This window comes from Protopterus annectens, chromosome 16.part0 (genome assembly GCF_019279795.1).
Source record: "Protopterus annectens isolate FY-2018-M chromosome 16.part0, PAN1.0, whole genome shotgun sequence".
Classification (NCBI taxonomy): Eukaryota; Metazoa; Chordata; order Ceratodontiformes; family Protopteridae; genus Protopterus; species Protopterus annectens.
The window spans coordinates 656180819-656199962 of record NC_056750.1 but is presented as its reverse complement, the minus strand read 5'-3'; the positions used below and the strand labels follow the sequence as shown (position 1 = coordinate 656199962).

At 41.3% G+C, this 19144-nt stretch overlaps 1 protein-coding gene across 1 annotated transcript in view; it reads right to left on the bottom strand.

The window, feature by feature from the left end:
- ARID4B (AT-rich interaction domain 4B) overlaps window positions 1-19144 on the bottom strand; it is a 2517944-nt gene that overhangs the window by 423478 nt on the left and 2075322 nt on the right. Inside the window, exons 15-16 of the mRNA XM_044058160.1 lie at window positions 11929-12127; window positions 11571-11606 (exon numbers count right to left, since the gene is read on the bottom strand). Of these exons, the coding sequence (XP_043914095.1) occupies window positions 11571-11606; window positions 11929-12127 (235 nt within the window). The remainder of the gene's footprint in view (window positions 1-11570; window positions 11607-11928; window positions 12128-19144) is intronic.

The following is a 19144-nucleotide window of genomic DNA, read 5'->3' as shown; positions in this document are numbered from 1 at the left end:
CATCCTACATCTCTGGCCTTGTTTACGGTGTCTGGAAAAGATAATAGGGCTATAGCTGTGCTGTAGCTAGGTCAGAAGCCATGTTGGGTTTTGGGTAAACGATTGTTTTGTAATAGATATTGCATTACCTGATCATGGATACCCATCTCGAGAATTTTGGATATAGGACGGAAATTGTATGGATCAAAAGAGTTGCCTCCTTTGTGGATAAGGGTGATGTGAGACCGTTTCCATATGGTACTTCTGATTCAGATAAAGACCTATTTATACGGATATTAATTAGGTAGGCGATTGAATTAGCAGCCAGTTTGAGGTAGTGTGGTGGAAGTTTATCAGCTGAGGTAGAGCAGGGTTTTAGTTTATGTAGCAGTTTCTTAATGGTGTCAGTGATATGGGCTGAAGTAAAAATGGGGTTTGTATGACATTTTTTTAAGTACAGGGGTTGTTAATGACAGGGTTAGAAGTAGTTGATGGTCTGGGGCTGGTGTCTGAATAAGCTGAAGGGTGGGGGGGGGTCTAGCATTAGGGGTGTTAGTTAGTAGGTCTGCTACTGATTTTATGAAGTGCTTGTTGAAGTTTTTGGCTATTTGTGATGGAGGGGTTATCAGGTGATAGGGTGTGGTCTCTATTTGTTCCAGATCTGGAGTGCCAACATTTATTGGGGTTGATTTTATGTTGGAATTGAAGCTGGGATTAATATGACTTCTTATTTCTGTTGATTAGTTTTGTCACTATGTTACGTAGTGTTTTGAAATTAACATGATTTTGTTCATTTTTGTTTTGTTTCCATGTTGACCAGGCTAGGTCCCTTTGCTTCATCAGGTGTTTACATTCCTTAGAGATCCATGGTGCTGAGTTCTTTTTGATTCTTTTCATACAAATGGGAGCTGGTGTATTAAGTATGTGAAGGAAGGTGTTATTAAAGTATGGTACAGCATCATTAAGGGGTAGTTATTTAAGGGGTGTCCAGTCTATTTCTTGTAGGAGATTGTTGAATTTATGCTGACAAAAAATAGCTGAGTTCCTGATTTTACAGTGTGTACTCTTAGTTGTTGGGAGTTTGTTCTAAAGGAATAAGCTGGCAGATGATCGCTGAGGGAGCTAGACAGTGTACCAGAAGAGGGGCAATTGCCGAGATGGGATACTAGGATCCAGTCTGGGGTGGATTGGCAGGTAAGATCTTTGCTGTATCTTGTTAGAGTATTGATAAGTTGAGAAAAAACATACAGATTTATACTATTTGTGGGGGAGTTGGAAGCTATGGTTTGCCAATCTATATTTAAGTCTCCTAAGATTATTACTCTGAGGTTTATTGTTTGGGATGTCTACTAGGATAAAATATTTTCCAACACTGGTATATTGTTACCTGGTGGGATATATATTACCATTATGCAAATTATTTTTGATATCTTGAGGTTCAAAAAAAGAGATTAGTACCTCAGCACTGGAAAAGGTGGGTAAATTATTGGTGTACAGTGTGATGTTGAGTGTAAAGGGATATAGAAGGGCTATCCCCCCTCCTTTTTTAGATCTATCTCTTCTGGTTATTGCAAAATTTGGAGGTATTACTTCTGAGTCTTTTACACCTGGGTGTAGCCATGTTTCTGTAAGGGCTAGTATGCCAGGTTTATTTTGATCAATCCAGGCATGCAGTGGAGCTATTTTATTACATATTCTTCTAAGGTTCAGTGTAAGCATGTTTAAATCTTTGGGGTTACTGTTGTGGATAGGATTAGAGGGCTGGTTAGGATGTACGTCTCCACATTTGAGTAGCTAAGTAATGAGGAAGGAGTACCACGGGAAGTGTTTTTTTATTCCTAGGTGATGGTACTGGTGACACGTGGTTTCACAGGAGGTGAGGAGGCCAATGTGTGGCTTGAATAATATGGGAGATATAAGGGAAAATCTGGGAGGAGATATGTGAGAAGCTGTGTTGTTTATTTGGGTGATGGCTGAAGGAGTTTGGTGATGTGTACTGGTGTGTGGGGGTAAGCGAGGATATAGCTGTAGCGAGGTTGAGAATTAAGATTAAAGAAGCTAGGGATGTTAGGAGGAGCATGTCAACTGTGATAGTGGGTTTAAAATAGTAAAAGCGGTATTTATATGTTAGAATGTAATATCAGGTGTAAACAGACATTATGTTATCTTGTGATATGTGTGCTGCTGAAAGTAAGGTTGGAAAAGTTTTGACTTCAGGGCAGGCTTCTTTAACAATGTGGTTGGGTGTTTTGCTCTGTGGTTTGTGATAAAGAGGTATGTGGGAGATGTGACTGGTCAGTAGTAAAAGTATGGTGCAACGTTAGTTTGCGTGCATAACAGAAGAGAAGTGGTAAGTCTGGAGTTAATGTAAAACAGTTTAAAGTAGTGATTGTATTGTGATGGTAAAGTAGAATAAGACACAAACAATTATAGTAGGGAGGATGAGAATTCCAGGTGATAGATGTAAGGGAAAGCAGCTAAGTTTGGTTAAGTAAAACTAAGTAAGGTGGGACTGAAATGTGGGTGTGGACAAGGTACAGTTGTAAATAACTGAATCACAGGAATAGTGGTTTGCTTGAGATATGCGTAGACGTGCTAGGGTGGGTGGGATATGGGGGAAGGGCAGGGGAGCGGAGTGGGAAGAACCCCCCCAGATGGTTTACCACCATAAACAATCAGTGAGGTAGAATGTTCGTGGATACAAAAAAAAACAAGGTGACTGAACTATAAAACTTGACTGGAGTCACAGCATCTAATTTTACAGTTATGGGCTTTTCAATGCCTTTTCCAGGGATATATTAAACTAATAAGAGTAAAATATGCTGAAGTGTTAATGTAGCTTCACCTTCAGCAGTAAAATGCATGTGAGTGTGGGTGTGTAAGTGGGGGTGGGGATATCTTTCAGCAGATTCAACACTACAAACAGAACACACTAGTGCATGACTTAAATTATTAGTTTGAGTCCTGGAAATTGTCTTACATAGATTTAACTCAGTATATTCTTCCCTTGTGAACTTTTGCAACTGCAGGTGAAATTCAGCTGTGCAAGTTCTTTAGGTAGTGGGATATAATATGATGTATTTTCTTACATTCACCTTTCATATTTTTCCAGCAGTCGTAGATAATTTCTTTCTGTCCTGTTTTTAAGACTCTGTAATGGTCATGAATAATAGTGAAGTAATAAGTAATCAACTAAAAAAAAACAATCATCATAAACACAAACGTATGTTAAAAATTAGCAATAGCACACTACAGTCCAAAGCTTTTATAAAGTCTGAACAAAGGTCTCTGAAGAAAACCAAAAAGGTGAACAAGCACAAGCCCTAACCCTACACAGACAAAAAAAAAATAATCCACTGATGCAGGATGTGAAGGACATGAAGAAGTGAGACAACCTGAGAACGGTGCCCTGCGACATTAGCTTTTCAAGAGTGCTGTGTAACCTTACTGAGGTTCCAGTTAACTTCAGCAAACAGGACCATAGTACTCCTTCAATATTTAATAAGGGACTGCTGTTTAGCATTTTGACAGGGCTGAAGACAAGGTATGTCAGATAAAACCTTATTGCTAGGATATGTTGTTACTGTGATTGTCCACAAAGATACACACTCACAGCTAACCTTCAGAATTTACCTAGTTCAGCTTAGGCCAGGAAATGCATGTGCCACAGCTTATCCTATCACGCAGTGGGTACAAGAAAGCAGCACCCCTCTACAGGATGTTGGTTAAGTTTTACTTTTGATGTACTGAACTTTGACATTGGGCAATTTATCATCACTGAGATCCCATCCTCACTACAGCTTGCTTGCTTGCTTCTTGAACATGTATACTACTATCAAACACAAATTAATTTGATGCTTCTGCACATTTGCAACGGACTGAAAAAAATAAGTTATGTTCTTACCATAATGTTCCATCTGTGTTGTTGATTTTCATTCATTCATTCATTACTGATGGGTGTCGGCTTGGAACCAAGCCAGCCTTTATAACAAGCTTGCACCAGCCAGAAAAACTCTCGAGCTAAGCTTACCCATAGTGCCACTCTCCTTGTTACCTCAGATCCAGTTTGCCTATAAGAGAGAAAGTGGAGGCTTTTTCTGAGCAAATTCCCTAAAAAACATGACTTGGACCAAATCCGAACCTCCAGGAGTCTTGAGGGAGAAGGAAGGTGGGATGTAATGAATGAATGAAGATCAACAACACAGATGGAACATTATGGTAATATCATAACTTATTTATCTGATGATGTTAATCTTCATTCATTCATTACTGATGGGACAGAGTCCCTAGCTACTTTATGTCCTGGGTGGCCCTCTGGAAGGATGTTCCTGAGCACCGCTGAACCAAAGGAAAATCTCCCCCGGGAGACCAAATCCAATGTGTAATGAGTGATAAAGGTATGAAGAGTAGCCCATGTAGCTGCTGCACAAATGTCATCCATGGAGGCCCTAGAATGAAAGGCAACAGATGTCACCACTGATCTGGTTGAATGTGCCTTGACTTTAGCTGGTAGAGGAATTTTGTTTTGTTGATATGTGAAGCATATACAATTCCTCAGCCATTTAAAAAGAGTCACCTTACAAAAAGATTTTCCCAAATTTGGTCCTGAATAGGATACAAATAACTGGTCAGATTTTCATAGTGATTTAGTTCTGTATAAGCAGAATCGCAATTGTCTATGTACATCCAATAAATGCAGGTAGTAGTCTCCTTCATTAAAAAAATTGGGGAAAAAGACTCGCAGGTCAATTGTTTGATTAATGGTCTGTTTTGAAATAACTTTGGGCAAAAAGGAGGGATTAGTTCGGATTGATACTCTGTCCTTATGAAAGACCATGTAGGGACGTTTTATGCATAAGGCTTGTAGTTCCAAAATTCATCTTGCTGAGGTAAACAGAAGAGGGATTTCCTGAATAAACATTTTATGTCGCAAGTGGCAGCAGGTTCGAAAGGGGATCGAGTCAGTGATTGCAGAACTAGTGTCAAATTCCAAGGTTCGATTGGTTCTTTGAACGGAGGTCTAATGTGCGACACACCTTTCAAAAAGCTTTTACAGAGACGGTGGAGAAGAGACGGTGGAAAATCCAAGACAAATGTTGGAAGCCACTGTGGAAATTTGAAATAGCAGCCATGTGTACTCGAATAGTGGAGGCTGCCGTTCCCAAATGGAAAAGATCTGACAAATAGTCCAGTACAGCACTAACTGAGGCTGAGCAGGGGTCTAGTCCTTTTTGTTGATACCAAGTGATGAATCTCTTCCACTTGTTGAGATAAAGTTTCCTGGTGGATGGTTTGTATGAAGCCAGAAGAATGTTACATACAGGGGAGGATTGATCTTTCTGCCTGGCAATTACTAGAAGTTGAGAAACCAAGCTGCCAGCTTGAGACTGTATATGTTTGGATGTATCAACCCTTGCAGGTGTGACAGTAATTCCAGAATTGGATCCAGAATCCATGGTAGGTGTGCTACGTGAGGCCAAAGAAAGGGAAACCAAATTTGTAGGGGCAAGTAGGGTGCAATGAAGATTACTCTGCTCCTCAACTGAAGGGCCTTCTTTAGAAAAAGTGGGATCAGGGGAAGGGGAGGGAAAGCATAAAGACATCCCATGAGCCAATCATGTATTAGAGAGTCCAAGGACTCCCCCTGCGTGGGAATTAGGGCAAAGTAGCTGCTGCATTTGTGGCTTGCTGGTGAGGTGAATAGGTCACAGCAAGGCTGGCCCCAGCAGCTGAAGATCTTCGCCGCTATGGTTGGATTGAGGGACCACTTGTGAGGCAGGAGAATGCATCTGCTCAGTTTGTCTGCAATCACGTTGGAATCCCCTGGAATGTGCATTGCTGTCAGAAAGTGGTTGAAAGCTATCGGTCATTGACAAATTCTCATGGCCTCTCGACACAACGGGTAGGACTTGTTTCCCCTTGCCTGTTAATATACCAGACCACCAACATGTTGTTGGACTGGATAGCAATTGTCCCTGACGGGAGGACAGATTGAAATGCTTGCAATGCTAGAAGCACCGCCCTCAGTTCTAGAACACGGACATGCAGATTGGCCTCCACAGGGGACCAAGTGCCTTGGACCATCTTTCCCTGGAAGTGCCCCCCCACTCCATCAGGGAAACATCTGTGGTCACTATGGCCTTGGGCTGAGAGGGGGAGAAAGGGCGACTCTATAGGTCTTTTTCTGGCTTCATCTGCCAAAATAAATCCTGTTTGCATTGGTTTGTTATACGGATCTGAAAAGACATTGGATGAGTCAAAGGGGACCACTGTATTAGTAGAAGCCACTGAAGAAGTGTCATGTGTAGTCTCGTCAGGAGAACTATTGTGATCGATGCTGCCATTGATCCTAGTAGTTGAAGGACTGGCAGAGCTGAAACTTTGATCTGAGAGAGTATCAACCAGATTTGGGACCTCAATCTTTCTAATCTGTGACATGGAAAGGAGACTAGGCAAGATTGAGAACTGAAAGTTGCTCCTATGAATTCCAGAGTTTGAGAAGGTATCAACTTGCATTTCTTCTTGTTTACTGAGATCCCCAAGTATTTTGCTAGCTTTAGGGTGCAATGTAAGGCTGCAACCAGTAGATGCTTGGTGGCTGAAGTAAGGAGCCAATCATCTAAATACATAAACACCCAGAATCCTTACAGTCTCATGTGAGCTGTTACCACTGCTACGCATTTGGTGAACATTCTGGGGGCCGTAGAGAGACCAAACGGCAGCGCTCGGAATTGGTAGTGATTTGCTCCCAGTCGGAAATGAAGGCATCTTCTGAAGCACGTGTCCATTTTTATGTGGTAATATGCATCCTGAAGATCTATTGAGCACATTCAATCATCTTTCTCCAGGAAAGGTAGGATAGACTGAACCGTGACCATGCAGAATATGTTTAATTTAGGATGCTGAGGTCCAAGATTGGCCTCCAGCCCCCTGTCTTTTTTGGCACTAAAAAGAACCTCGAGTAAAATCCGGATCCTATTTGGTCTGGTGGGACTGCTTGGATGACTGTTTTTAAGAGCAGCTTTTGTATTTCTTGAGCTGCTGCTTCCCTTTGACTGGGTGGAACGTTGGGAATCTGCCTTAGCGGCCTTGGGCAAGTATTAAGGGGTGTGTGATAACCTCTGGTAATTATCGTATGCACCCAAGTATCTGTGGTTATCATTCGCCAGGCAAAGTGATGCAGAGAAAAACGTCCCCCGACTGCTTCTAGAGGTAAGCCTGATTACACGGACCCCCCCTCATCCTCTGTAGGGGCACCTTCCAAATGAGTTTCCCCCTCTGCCCTGGGGGGGGGGTAAACTTGCCATGTGTGTCATGGAAAGGACCCTGGGACTTCTTGTGCCACATCTTTCCACTCCTCTAATTCCTAGAGTAAGATCATTGGGGGGGGGGGGTGGAAAAACATATGCCCATGGCAGTCAGGGTCTTGCCATCCTTTTCACACCTGGCTACTGTGTCTTTGAATTTCGGGCCAAAGAAAAGCTTCCACTGGAGCGTTGAGAAAGGAAGACTTAAAAGGGTCCACAAAATCACAAAGGCACATCCAGGCACAACTTCTCATGACAACGCCTGCATCCACAGCTCTAGCTGCCCCTTCGGTAGTGTGAGAGATCAACCGCATGGACGAGTTAGATATAGATTCCAGGGTTGCAAGCTGCGAGGTGACTGTCATGCACCTCCATCAGAAACTGCTCCTGTTAAAGTTCCCAAGAGTTCCGAGATTAGGTCTCTCTGGAGCCTGGTTAAGTGTGCCAAGTAATTCAAGGACCGGATAGCAAAGGTTGATGAAGAAAACACTCTCTTCCCTAGCCTGACAATCACCCGAGACTCCCGGTTTGGGGGATGGACAGCATGGCTCTCCTCAGCGTGCTCTTTCTTAGTGGCTGCCACCACCACAGCATCTACCAGTAAGTCTTTGGACCAATGTGGACTATCTTTGGTGGGGAAAGAATTTTGTTTGATCTCCGGGGGATTGATTCAGGACTCTTTCCGGCACACTGCACAATGAGCTGAACTAGTTAGTCTGCAGGTGGGGGTCACCCATGAAGTAGAGGGTCGAAAAGCCTGCAAGAATACAGACTCCTCAGAGGAGAGGTTGGTGGGCTTCCAGCCTTCCTGCTGTTTTAAAATTTCCAGTACGTCTCCAAAGGAGACATCCTCAGGGGGTGACCGTGGAGACTCCTCCCCCTCATCGTAGTCTGAATCAGTAAGGGATTCCTCAGGGGAGTCCACATGCTTCCTCTTGCATGATCTCTTGCATGGTACCTCCACAGTGGGGATATCTGAAGAGGACTCAGAAGAGAGGATGCCCTGCAATAGGGTATCTTGAGGCTCTTCTGCTCGACATCCCAGTATGATGGACTGTGTCAGCTGTGGTCCAGAGGGGGAATATATATGGTACTCCAACGCCGAGGGAACCAGCTGTGTACCTGTCGAGGCAATGGCCATCTCCATCACCTGGAAAGCAGGCCCGCCTGAAGAGGGATGGAAGTCCGAAACCGAGAAGGACAACCTCGTAACCGGAGTCACACCCCACTCTGACGAGCCCACCCTAAAGGAAGGAGCCCCAAGAGGACTTGGCGTAGTGGACAGTGCCATAGAAAAAATAGGCGGCGTACTAGGGGTCATGGTGTCAACAGCTCAGTCACAATCCAAGGATTGGCTTGGCTCCGAGTGAGTCAGTGGCCAAAGGGCAGGCTCCAGAGCCATGGTGATGTCTACCAATGGAACCAAAGAAGCTGGCAGTGGGATAGGCAGTGTCAGGGGCTTTGATACCTCCAAGGAGGTCAAAGGAGGAGTATATGTCAGAGTCTGTGGAGAAAATCCCTTGGCTCCAAGCAGGAGGGATGGTTTAGGAGGAGTTGTGATTCCTTTGGCTGCCAGGAGCTGATCCACATGTCTCACTGCATAGAAGTCAGAAAGGCTCCTGGAAAAGTGGGTTGTTATCCCCGATGGAGAGTCAGGTCGCTCCAAGAAGGGGCTGCATTGTTGCCCAAAAAAAGGGATCTGCCGTGGGGGAATATTGGGTCTAAGGGGCTGTTTCACCTTTTGGCACTGTGGTCATAAGACCAATAAGATATATAGGGAGGGGGAAGTGACTGGAGTTGGGAGTACTATTTTGGTGCCGAAAAGGAGAGAGGAACTGTAGCAGAAGATAAAGACATGGATGGTTCAGTGGTCATGACCGGTACCATGATTAGTGCTAGAGGCAATGTTGCAGAGGACAGTACCGTACTCGGTAGTTAAGGTCCTGGAATTGAGGAAGGCACTGTGGGGGGAGGGGGGAGGCACTGGTGCCGAGGTTATTGGAGCCAATTTTGGGACTTTTGCCTTAGGTTCTGAAGATTTTGAGTCCGTACCATGAGGGGAAGAAGGAATGGAATGACTCCTTTGTTTATATTCTTTTTTAGGAGGGAATGAGCCCTCTGACCCAGAAATAGCCTCCAAAAAAGGGAGTTTTCAAAAGACTTTTAAGGCTTAACTTATTTTTCCTCTCAATTAAAGTGCGGGTGCTAAGCCTTTACATATGTCGCACAGCGGTTTAACAGATAAATGTGGAACACCCAGGCAGTAAACACAAGGCCGATGGGTGTCTGAGTTTGGCATTTTCCTAAGACACTGGCCACGTTGTTTGAATCCTATTGTTCTCTTTTTATCACACATAGTGGAACAAAATTCTCCATCAACAGCATAACACACAAACAATTATGAACACCACTCAAATGAGAAAAGGGAAATAGAAAATATCTATAAAACTTTTTTTTTTGGCAATTAGATATACCCAAAGGGTAAAGAAGTATTGAGGAAAGGGGAATACCAGCAATGGCACTGACAGTTACCTCAGAGGGTAAGAAAGATTGAGGAAGGAAATGTCCGTACCAGCGATGGTACGAAGAGTACCAAAATTGGTAAGAAAATGGAAAGAGGCACTCAAACAAGTATAAATACTCTAACAACTAATAATAATAAATATAAAGTATTACAGTTAAACCAGAAAAAAAAAAATAAAAAAGGTTTTTGAAGTAAGGAATTCTAAATGACTTAGCTGAGAGCTGGCTTGACACGCCTTGATAGCTATGTGGCAAACGAGATCTGAGATAACAGGGGAGAGGGGCACTGTGGGTAAGCTTAGCTCGAGAGTTTTTCTGGCTGGTGTGAGCTTTTTCTAATGGCCAACTCGGTTCCGAGGATGGAAATGACACCCATCAGTAATGAATGAATGAAGATTAACAGCATCAAATCTATTTTTTTTTTAAGTGACAGACTTAAAAGTCTAAGAGTAAAAACTATTCTAAAGTAATGTGTAGAAAAATCGTAGGATGCTCAGTTGCCATATAGGCACAATAGAGGAAAACCCTACTTCTCAGAGAGAGTGGCTGTTGACACTTGTAATAAGCAGTTGAAGGACAAAATGCGTATGTCTATTACTTACTCCAGTAACATAAAAGCGGTTCAGGAGATATTTAATAAACACTGGGGAGTTCTTTGTGCTGATGACAGTGTTAGAAATATTACAGGTGAACGTCCCTTCTATACATATAAAAATAAAAAATAATTGAAAAGGCTCCTATGTGGACCTAGAAATATTGGCAATTGAGCATCCTACGATTATAGAATAGGTACATTCCCATGTGGGAACTGCAGATACTGTGTGTATTTGAACTGCAATTTAGTTTTTTTACATCCTGACACAGGAAAAATATGGGAATTTAAAGTAGGAGCAAGTTGTTATAGTAGTAACTTAGTATACCTTGCCTACTGTGAATTATGCAGTTCATTCTATTTAGGCAAGACAAACCGTACTTTAAAGGAAAGAATAAGGGAGCATACTTATGAAATCTCTAAAGCCAGTGAAGTGAATGCTTTAGCCAAACATGTTAAACACACTGATACGAACCATACTTTTAAGTTTATGGTGGCACAACTTATTAAGGAAAATCCAAGGGGAGGAGACATTAGGAATTTCACTGAAAAGGTTGAGTTAAGTTGGATTATACGAATGAGAGCAAACTCGGGAAAGGGACTTAATGACAAACTGTCTCTGAAACCCATACTCCAGGCTAGAGGAGTATGCAGATAAAAATCTTTATGTACTGAATTTTTATGTACTGAATATGTTAATTTTAGTAGTTTTAGATTTTTTATAATGGGTTTTAAATTAGATTTTTGCCTACATGGGATGGATTACTTCATTAATTAGTCAATTAACTATGTTAGTTGAATTCTGCTATGCAATTGGTTGACTGTTTTTTAAAAGTTGGGGGGATGTCTCTGTTGATTGTCTGATGAAGCAGTTTGTTGAACTGCAAAAGCGTTCACCATTAAAGTTGGAAGTATTTTTATGTATTCCATGGTTTGGTTCTTCCTTATTTTTCTACACATTACCTTGGACTTTTTGGTTGGACCATTTATCTACACCACTGTGCTTTTTGGTTTAAGTATTCTAAAGTAATGCAGATGTGCAAGGCAAAAACTAAGAACTTTCCAAAAGGCATGACACTGTGTCTTCAAACAGAAGTGAAACAGTTAAAAACAGATGTGCTTTACTAGCAAAAAAGAAAAATATAATTTAATGGAAGTTGCTACTTTACAGTTTTTTCCTTGTGCTGCATCGTTCTTCATCATCTCTATAAAAGAAAAAAAAATCTGTTATATTACATACTGAAATGAAAAGTGCAGTATTTATTCCACCAAAATGTATCACTTGCGTTCATTATATTCTGCCTCGGACATACCATTAAAGATTCATATCTGCAGAACAATGGAATGGTTGCATATGACTGCACGAGGATGCTTAATTTTATAAGGAATATACACAAACATATCAAATTACTTTACAGATGATTCTGTATTTTTTACAACAATCTCACACAACAAGCAGATACAGACAATGTCTTATTTTCAAGATTCTGAAGAAAACGTCAAAGGTAAAAAAAGGTGTTCCTTTACCTGGTATCCCATTAAGCATAACTGCAGTCTCAGTAGACTTCATTGCCAACGGATCTAAGTTTTTGGTTTCAACATCCAGTTTTGTCCCAGATTTGTCTGACAAATTCTGAGATAAAGATCTTGATAAGTACTGAAGGTCAGCACTACTAAGACTTTCATCTTCATCCTCTGCCAGTTCTTTTTCTGTGTTCAGTTTATTCTAGAAAAGATGGAAGACATGGACATTTAATATTTTTTTTCAGTATACTCCTACTGCCCTGAGATATTAGTTGTCATACACATTTAACCTTCCAGAGTCCGGAAGGTAATGCTCCCAACTAAAGTTTCTCAGTTCAATCAAACATCTCAGTAAATGGATAGCATTTATTTACTTTTGTTAAGCAGGTAAACCCTTCTAGGCTAGGTCCATTTTCAGACTGGACCAGGGAGACAGTACAATGATTTACATGTTTTACAGGTAAAAAGAACACTACTACAGGCAGCTAAGCAAACAATGTATGAACTAATAAAAAAAGAGACACAAAATGTTCTGGTCATCAGCTTATGATCCAGTGACTGACTAGCTATGACATCAGTGACTACTATGCAGATGATGTCATCTTTACTTCTTTTATTTTAAAACATACATGTTTCTTTAATATACAGAACTCGATTAGTTCATAACATGATTTTCTACCTAAGCAGATACTACTACAAAAATCCTAAACAAATGTATAACTAAATTCTGTCAACAGTTTTCCTTTTAACACTGTTAAAAAATAATACCCAGGGGAAGCAAAGAACTAAGAACCAGACTGTTCCAAGCAGTGTAATGATACCATCTAAGCATGCGTAGTCGCATAACTTTGAACCACTGAAATTCAAGCACAAACACTGGAAAACACGTAGATGAAAAACTACCATACTTCTATAAACAATACAAGATACAGTATCTGGTTCACAGGTTTGCTTCTCAAGTTTATGACCTACTGGCCCTTCAGGGAAACTGACTGCTCTAATTACATTTGATTTTTAAAGCTTTAACTAATCTAACACAATAAATACATCTGTACTGCAATCTTCATTGATGGTGCACATTTATCTGACCTAATGGAGGTCCAAATTAATAATACACCAAATGTTAATATTGTATCATTTGGCTGCTGAAAATCACAGGCCAAAACTAGAGCTTACAGACTAATCAAAAAGCTCTTTTCCATAAAAAGTAAAATAAACAGATTTCACAGCATGTGTACCAAACATCTTCCAGGGGCTCGGTTTCCTTACTCTCTTAATGCCTGTTAATCTAGTGACAAGTCATGTGTTGTTCTACTTAAGGACATTACATCAGTTATGTATGTAGGAGTCTTGTCATTTCCGTTTTTAGTAATACATTTCTTTGCAATTAATACTACTTAACTAATTAGCATCCTCTTCAGGTTATCCAGGCCAACTACTCTTGTTTATCCCAACAGCAATATGTCCCTGGTTATTAGTAAGTCTGGGCCCCTATCTTGCTCCTGCAATCCAGACATAGCTATCTATGGACTTACAATCCCAAAGGATATGGTTCCAATAAACTGTGCTCTCATTTGCACATTCCCAACAATTTTTAGAAACACCTGCATAAAATTTTGAAGGGGTATAAATGATGGTGTAAACATTTCTACCAAAAGATCCTAAAATTTCCTGGACTTAGTAGCATATCTGAGTGCCAAGCATATCTCTCTCCAGTACTCATTCTGACAGTCATTCAAAACATTTCCTCCCATCCCATTTTTGCCCTGGCAATGATAATTAACAAATTCTTAAGTATACGCTGATGGGCCCTGTTTATTACTCATTTTCTGCTAGCTTTGTCAGTTCTTGATTGAATTAGGAACTAAACCAGTTTGGGTTTAAGAATAAGAAAATTATGTAATCTCTGTTCTTCTTTATCATCATCATCATCAAAGCCATTTTCCCATTTTCTACGTGGGATCAGGGTGTTGTATCAGCTGTTGTCATCTCCCCAATTCAATGCTCCTCTTCTACCTTCTATGACAGTCATACCCGACTGCCGCAGATCTTCTCTCACACAGTCCATCCTTTTGCTGGATGCCCTCATTTTCTCTTGACTTCTTCCAGTCTGTCCCAAATCATCTTCACCAGGTTGTCTCTTGCTTTCCGTTACATGTGCCTGAACCACTGTAATTTGTTCTCTTTGACCTTCTTTGCAACAGTTCAAATGTCCTAATTTCTCTGTTTATCCCACAGTGTGCACCTTACCACCATCTCAGGCACTTCATCTCTACCATCTTCAAACATTCTATCTTCACTGTCCAGGTTTCTGTACCATAAGGAAGTACTGGTCGCACCACTGGTTTCTGTATTTTACTTTTCAGCTTCTTTGATATTTTTTGATCATACACTACCCACAGACTCTGTACCAGTTGGCTGCAGCCCTTCCACTTCTAGACTTGACCTCCTCAATCAGACTTCTCTTCTCCTCAACTACCCCTCCCAGATACCTGAAGCTATTAACCTGTTCCACTACTTTCTATTCTATCTCAGTTCTCAGCTTCTTCTGATTTTCCCCATTTGCTGCCATTGCAACTATATTATCTGTACCCAGTTTTATCACATATGCCTTCAGTTTTTCATTTCATTCCCCTATCATTTGCTGAAGTTCTTGTTCGGCGTCTACCAGTGCACCTTTATTGATTTGTCCAGTGATCCATTTGCTAATATAGTCCATCACCACTATTAACAGTGGTGGGCTCAGAGCTGAACTTTGTTTGCACACCACTCATACTAGGAACCCCTCTGTGAGTCTGAACACTGTTCATACTTGTCAGTGAGCCTTCTACATAGCTTGCACTACTTCTACCAGTGTTTCTTTGACTTCAAACCATTGCGGGACTTCCTAACTAGGCTCTCTTGGGACCTAATCATCTGCTTTTTCCAAGCCCAGCCAAACTCTTTCTTCATCTCTACCTTCTTCTTCTCAACTATCTATCACACTGCAAACTTCAGACTGGTTGAGCTGCATCCTGATCTGAATCCGAGCTGCCCATCTCCCATCTCTCTCTTTTTTACAATTGTCTAATGAACCCACATAAAAAAGTTGACCCTCAATTACCAGAACAAAGGTGTCTTTAGCTCCTTCCCATCCTATCAAAATACCATTCCTCTCAATCACTTGTCAGAATATGGGTTCCAAGTTTCTTTTCCTACACAGGAAGTCAGCATTGTGTGAACCTCTGGCTGTCTTTTTCCTACAGGAAAAACATACTGGAAGGACTTCTGTTTTCCAAGCTGTGTACAGTGTCACTGCAATATATATCTCAACACCACTACATGCATGAAATTCGACATTCTGTGTACTTGACTGATTTTACTATAGCTAAAAGCCTAAACTCTTGACTTTTGGGCTGTCCTGTCTCTTACAGAATGCAACAGGCCAGTATTTTGATAAATGGGGCAGATGAATCAATCTAAATCAGGTGAGCACAAAGCAGCCCTTTAAATTAGGTAAGGAAAACCCATTCTGCTGTGGAGATAACATTAACTTTTCACATCTAAGTCTTGGTCTCCAGCCTTCACAAATTAATTATTCAACTCCTTTCCTATATTTTGCCAAATCCAATACTGACCAATACATCAGATATTTAAGGGACTAGAAACATTTGATTAATCTAAATTTTGTTAACCAAATCAACCCTTAGAACTTTAAACACTATTATTTAGTCACTATTTTGTTAAAAGTTTCTAACCACATTTCCTTAGCAATTTCCTTAGTTTTTGATTTAAAGATTATTCCAACACACTTATCACTGTCCCAGAGAAAGGGGCATTGCTTAATTAGGTTGCCTGTGGGAGTCCAAATTTAAAGTAACAGCCTTAGTTTAGTTTTACTAACACTGACCTTTATAACCAGAAAAAAGTTTGAAACTCATTCAGTGACTCAAAAAGTTCTGGTACTCTTTGCTCTGGATCAGCTAAGAATAACAGAATATCATCAGCAAATAAAGATACTTAGTGCTGATTTCCATACCAACTTCTAAACCTTAACTGTGGAGTTTATAATCATTACTGCCAAGGGTTATCTATACAATACAAATAAAATGGTGAAATAGGATATCCTTGCCTTGTGCCATGATATGACATAAAAAAGGTTCTGAACATATCCCAGTTGCCTTTATTTTTGTCCGTGTCCCACTGTAAATATTCTGTGAAAGACTGACCAGGGAGACAGGAAGGCCTCTTTGTAAGAATTTTCTCTAGAAATGCTTTCTCCACATTTAGGTTGCTCAGTAGAAGCAGATCATTTCACTTCTCTGCTTCTCTTTGAATCAGAGGCACATGGAATATATGCAAATGACCCTTATGAACACCAGGTGTTTCAGCTAATTGGCAATTCTGAATGTCCATGACTTGTTTTGTTGTTTTAATGGACAATTTCAGGCCAATAAAGCCAAACCCCAGTAGCTGTGGATATGCATATTTCAGCCTTGTTATGACCTCATCACCACATCACAAGCAGGGTGTTTGACTAGGCATAAGAAAAGTACAGTTTTGTACCTACCATAAATGTAGATGTCCGAAGATCCACATTGCTGCAGTCCTTACACTTGGGTAGTCCGCTGTCCTCGGTCGGCCCAAATATCAAAGTATAAGGCTGACGTCGGTCAAGGCGCATTTGACTGACATCAGGACGTCAGGGTACAAATGCGCATGACCGACGTCATATCCTCAGTCTTTTCTTGCCCCAGATGTCAGAAGACCCTAAAAATAAAGGTCAAAACCAAAAGACAGCAAACAAACAACCAACCATCTTAGCACTAAAAATATGTACAATATATACAATATACCTCATATTGACAACCCAACCCACACAACCGCCTCTAACTACAGAGGGGAAGGAGGGAGGGTAAGTTGGACTGCAGCAATGTGGATCTTCGAACATCTACATTTATGGTAGGTACAAAACTGTACTATGTTCTTCATCTCACATTGCTGCAGTCCTTACACTTGGGTAGAATCCCAAAGCAGAGGTAAGGGAGGATGGCCAAACTATAAGGAAGCAGGAGCTGCCAAAATGCCATGCAAAACAGCAGTGGCAAAACCAGCCCTGGATTTAGAGTAAAGTGGTAGGTGATAATGCCTAGAGAAAGTATGCACTGAACTCCAAGTAGCTGCCTCCAAAATATCCTTGGTTGCCACCCCTCAAAAAGCTGTCAAGTGGCAGTAGCCCTAGTGGAATGAGGCCTAATCCCAGCTGGAATCTCCTTGCCATGATGGGAATAACAGAAAGCAATGCAAAACCCAATCCACTTAGAAATAGTTTGTTTTGACACAGGCTTGCCCTGAGAACTCAAAGCAAAAGAAACAAATAATTGCTGAGACTGCCTGAACCCTTTAGTTCTGTCCAAATAATATCGCAACTGCCTGTGTACATCTAAAGTGTGCAAAATCTTTTCCCCTTTATTTTGGGGATTTGCATAAAAAGTAGGCAAATGAATAGTTTGGTTTAAAGCCACACTAGAAACCACTTTAGGCATAAAGGAAGGATTAGTGCGTAAAGATACCCTATCCTTATGGAAAATTAAGAAAGGCTCAACCGCCATAAGGGCCTGCAACTCAGAAACCCTTCTTGCAGAGGTAATAGCCAACAAAAAGCAGTCTTCCATGATAAAACTTTAATTCAGTAGTAGCTGCAGGCTCAAAAGGTTGTAGAGTGAGTTTCTCCAACACAAAATTGAGATCCCAAGCAGGAGTAGGAGCTCTTCGTGGGGTCTTATATTCTTTGCCCCTCTAAGAAATTGCTTGAACAAAGGATGAGAAAACAATGGTGGGTCACAATCATAGTGAGCGAAATTGCTGCAGCATGAACCTTAATAGAAGAGAAGGACAAACCTTTGTCCAGTAACTCAGTAAGATATTGAAGAGCCACACTTAAATTAGGCTCAGAAACATCAAAATCCTTTGCTGCACTCCAAAATAAAAATCTCTTCCATTTATCTGCGTACACTTTCCTTGTACTAGGCCTTCTAGCTTCCAAAATAACATTCAAAACTTGCTGTGGAAGTGGAGGGCCACTATGGTTCAAAACAGAATATGCCAGGCTGTTAGGTGCAGAGAGTGAAGCTTGACATTGAGCAAATGACTGTCCTCCTGAGACAACAGGTGTGGAATCGAAGGCAAAGGCCATGGAGGCTTCCGTACCAGGCTTCTCAGTAATGGGTACCAATGCTGTCGAGGCCAATCTGGAGCTATCATAATCATCCTTGGCTTGTCTTGTCTGGCCTTCAGTAGTACCTTTGGGAGGAGAGGCAGAGGCGGAAAGGCATACACATAAAGATTGCTCCAATTGAAAGAAAGAGCATCCACTTTCCAAGCTGTGGGATGAAACCTTTTTGTGCAAAACTTTGGCAGCTGGTGGTTTAGTGGAGAAGCGAACAGATCTATGTCTGGAGTTCCCCATGACACTGTCAATTTCTGAAATACATGAGGATCCAATTTCCACTCGTGGGGATCCATAATTTGTCTGCTCAACACATCTGCTAAGGAGTTCTGTGCTCCGGCAGAAACCTTGCCTGAAGATTTAGCTGTAAACTGAGAGCAGTCTCCCACAAAATCATTGCTTGCCTGCATAGAGGATAAGAATGTGTTCCGCCTTGCTTGTTGATGTACCACATGACAGTTGTGTTGTCTGTTAGAATCAACACCTGCCCTGGAAGAAGTAAATCCTTGAAAGCTATTAATGCAAACTGGACTGCTAACATCTCTTTCAAGTTGATATGTAGATGTTGTAGTCTGGCAGGCCACTTGTCTTGTATCCACTTTCCATTCAGATGAGCTCCCCAAGCTTTGTCTGAGGCATCTGTCGTTAGAATCTGACTCGCCTCTGGCCGGGTCACAGAGAGTCCCTTGTTTAGGTGACATTCCTGAGCCCACCACAACAATTCCTTTTGAATGCAAGGTATTATTTGAATGACAGTGTCCAAATCCTGGCAGTGCTGTGTCCATACATTTTGAGATACCATTGTAGCTTCCTCATATGCAGTTTGGCATTGGGAAGCACCAGAATACAAGATGCCATGAACCCCAAGGCTTGAAGGACTGTCCTTGCAGTCAGCCTGGACTGATGAGACAACTGATGAAAGTAAAGGGAAAGATTCTTTTGTTTGTCCGGGGTCAAAAAGGCCATCTGGGATGCTGTATTCAGTCTCACACCCAGAAAGCACATGTCCTG